The 3,399-nt window shown below is 43.2% G+C and overlaps 1 protein-coding gene across 1 annotated transcript; it reads right to left on the bottom strand.

The window, feature by feature from the left end:
- Positions 1–1,424: 1,424 nt before the first annotated feature.
- On the bottom strand, positions 1,425–2,165 carry LOC142169098 (uncharacterized). Its single transcript, XM_075230307.1, has one exon. The coding sequence runs from the start codon at positions 2,163–2,165 to the stop codon at positions 1,425–1,427; it is 741 nt and encodes a 246-aa protein (XP_075086408.1).
- Between the last annotated feature and the right edge of the window lie 1,234 nt (positions 2,166–3,399).

Consider the following 3,399-nt stretch of genomic DNA (forward strand, 5'->3'; position numbering starts at 1 on the left):
TTAAACAATAGAGGTTCGTCCCAATAAAAGGCTCGACAGTCGCGAAAGAACTTTTTCTTTTGAATTGAGGAGAGTTCATAAGGTATAATACCGCTTGCTAAATAGTTAGCAATATCAGCATACCATGGCGTCTCCTCCATTGTCACAGCAAGTAACTGTTCATCTGGGAATGTCTCTGTTATGTCTTCAACCTCCATTCTCTTTTCAGCTCCTTCAAATCTTGAGAGGTGGTCTGCCACTTGATTGTTCGTCCCCTTTCTGTCATGAATTTCCAGATTGAATTCTTGTAGTAAAAGAACCCAGCGAATCAAGCTTGGCTTTGACTCCATCTTTGCTATCAAGTACCTAATTGCTGCATGGTCAGTATAAATAATAACTTTTGAACCAATTAAGTACGACTTGAATTTGTCGAAGGCAAACACTACAGCCAGCATTTCCTTTTCCGTTACAGTGTAATTGAGCTGTGCACCGCTGAGCGTCCTGCTTGCATAGTAAATCGGGTGCATCATCCTGTCTTTTCGATGTCCCAAGACTGCTCCTATAGCATAATCACCGGCGTCGCACATGAGCTCGAATGGTTGCTCCCAGTTGGGTGCAACAATGATGGGTGCAGTTATCAGTCTCTTCTTTAGCTCCTCAAATGCCAACCTGCAATCATTAGAAAACACAAAGGGCTGATACTTTTCAAGAAGTTTACATAAAGGGTTAGCAATCTTGGTAAAATCTTTTATTAATCGCCTGTAGAACCCGGTGTGCCCAAGAAAACTTCTCACTGCCTTGACCAAAGTGGAAGGTGGCAATTTCTCAATCACATCAACTTTAGCATGGTCGACCTCAATTCCCCCACTGGACACTCGATGCCCCAAAACTATTCCTTCTTGTACCATAAAAATGGCACTTTTCCCAATTCAGCACCAAATTTGTCTCCACACATCTTTTGAGCACTCTTCTTAAATTGTGAAGACAATCTTCGAATGAATCCCCCCCGTGACTGTACGAGTCGAGATCAACTCGTTATTCTTATTTTGTACGACCGTCATTCCTCCCTTTTTCGGCACACATTGGACAAGACTGACCCAGTTGCTGTCAGAGATGGGGAAGATGATACCCGCATCCAGCCACTTGATCACTTCCTTCTTTACTACTTCCTTCTTATTTGGGTTCAGACGTCGTTGATGTTCCCTGGAAGGTTTGTGCCCCTCTTCCAGAAGAATCTTATGCATGCAAAAGGCTAGGTTGATACCCTTTATGTCTGTCATAGTCCAACCAATGGCAGTCTTACATTCTTGCAATACCTTCAATAGTTGCTCTACCTGCACAGCTAGCAAACCAGATGATATAATAACCGGCAAAGTAGAATTAGGCCCCAAGAAAGCGTACCTGAGGTGGGATGGAAGCGGTTTCAAGTCCAGCTATGGTGGCTCCTATATTGATGGTTTTGCAGGTGGTATTGCTCTCTCTTCTAAGCGTAGGGGCTCGAACTGAGGTTCCCTTTTCCAGAATCCTTGACCTTCGAGAGCCATGACCCACTCTGCCAACCCTTCATCGTCCATCTCTTCCAAATTCATCAAGTAGGCTTCTAGTAGATCCTTGACATTAAGGGTCTCATCCTCTTCTTGCAGTATCACATCTACGGCCTCCACTAGTGAGCAGTTTGCAAATTCACTGGGTCTCCTTATGGATTGTTGAACGTTGAATATTATTTCTTCATTGTTCAACCTCATTTTCAACTCTCCAGTCTCATAATCAATTAATGCTCTCCCAGTGGCTAAGAATGGCCTTCCTAGAATGATGGGTATCTCTTCATCCACCTGACAATCAAGAATAACAAAGTTTGCAGGAAATACAAATTTCCCCATTTGCACAAGCACATCATCAAGAATTCCTGTCGGTCTTTTAACTGTGCGATCAGCCAGTTGCAGCAACATTGAGGTCTGTCTAGCTCTGCCAATGCCCAGTTTTGTATAGATTGCCAAGGGCATCAAGTTTATGCTGGCTCCCAAGTAACACAATGCTTTAGCAAAAGTATAACTCCCAATAGTGCATGGGATAGTGAAGCTACCTAGATCAGACACCTTTTGGGCCATAGGTCTTGTCACTACCGCACTGCAGGTCTGTGTCAGAGTTACAGTAGACAGGTCCTGGAAGTCAAATTTCCTCGACATCAGGTCCTTCATCATTTTTGCATACCCTGGCATTTCCCTCAAAGCATCCATCAATAGAATATTCAATTGAATCTGTCGAAGCATTTCCATGAATTTCCTGTATTGATCATCTTTCTTTTGTTTTGCCAATCTCTGAGGGAATGGTGCAGGAGTCAATCTCTATCTATTACTTGATGTCTTTTCTTTGTTGGAAGCTTCTGGCTCAAGAGGTGCCACCTGTTCTGAGACTTGTTCACCGTCCTTCTCCTTACCCTTGTCAACCTGTGCTTGTTCAATTACAACCTCAATGAGCTCTGCTAACTCATCTTCCTCTAATGTAACTGGAGTAGTTGGCGTAGTCTCTCTCCTAAATTGAGCAACTTCTTACTCTCTGTCTAAATCTCTTCCATTCCTGAGACTCACTGCCATTAGCTGATTTGGGTTCTGTTCCTTTAGGTTAATATTTGTATCTGCAGACAATGTTCCTTGGGGCGATTGTTCAAGGCCATAGACAGCTGTCCTAGTTGAGTTTCAATGCCTTTGATTGCTGAATCATGTGCTGCTAATTTTTCTTGCATCTTACCATTTGTTCCAATGAGTTGTTGCAGCATACCCCTGATTTTTACCATATTGTTGTCCTGTTGTTGATGAGGTGGTTGGTAGGCCAATTATTGCTGGTGCTGCTGATTATAGCCTTGCTGCCTTTGATAAGGCACAACTTGACCTTGTGGTCGTGCGCCTCCAGAATTGGGGTTGTGTTGTGGCAGATTGGGTCTGTACTGCTAGTTTGGTACTGGTTCCCATTGTTGCCCACCTTGCCTCTGACCTCCAAAATAATTGACATAATTCATGTCTTCTCTGAAGCCCTGATTGTCATTCTCTCCACTCCACGAGCATACATATGACTGGTTTATGCAAGGAGTGCACAATCCTCCATTCGTTGTATCAACAATGTGCACTTGCTTTGTACCTATCTCATCAATTTTCTTTGTCAGTATGCTCATCTGAGTCATGAGAGTGGATATGTTCTCTGCATGGGAATTGTTTGGGTCAAGAGCAACAGAATGCACTATTGGTGTAAGTGTCGTACTTCTAGCCATCCAGCCTAAATTTTGAGCCATCTTGTCAAGAAGAATCTTGCACTTTGTGAATGTCTTGCTCAAAAATGCACCCCCAGCTAAAGCATCTACATTAGCCTTCAAACTATCTGCTAAACCCATGTAGAATTTCTGTCCCAGCATCTGATCTGGAATTC

The sequence above is a fragment of the Nicotiana tabacum genome, chromosome 14 (assembly GCF_000715075.1).
Source record: "Nicotiana tabacum cultivar K326 chromosome 14, ASM71507v2, whole genome shotgun sequence".
NCBI lineage: Eukaryota > Viridiplantae > Streptophyta > Magnoliopsida > Solanales > Solanaceae > Nicotiana > Nicotiana tabacum.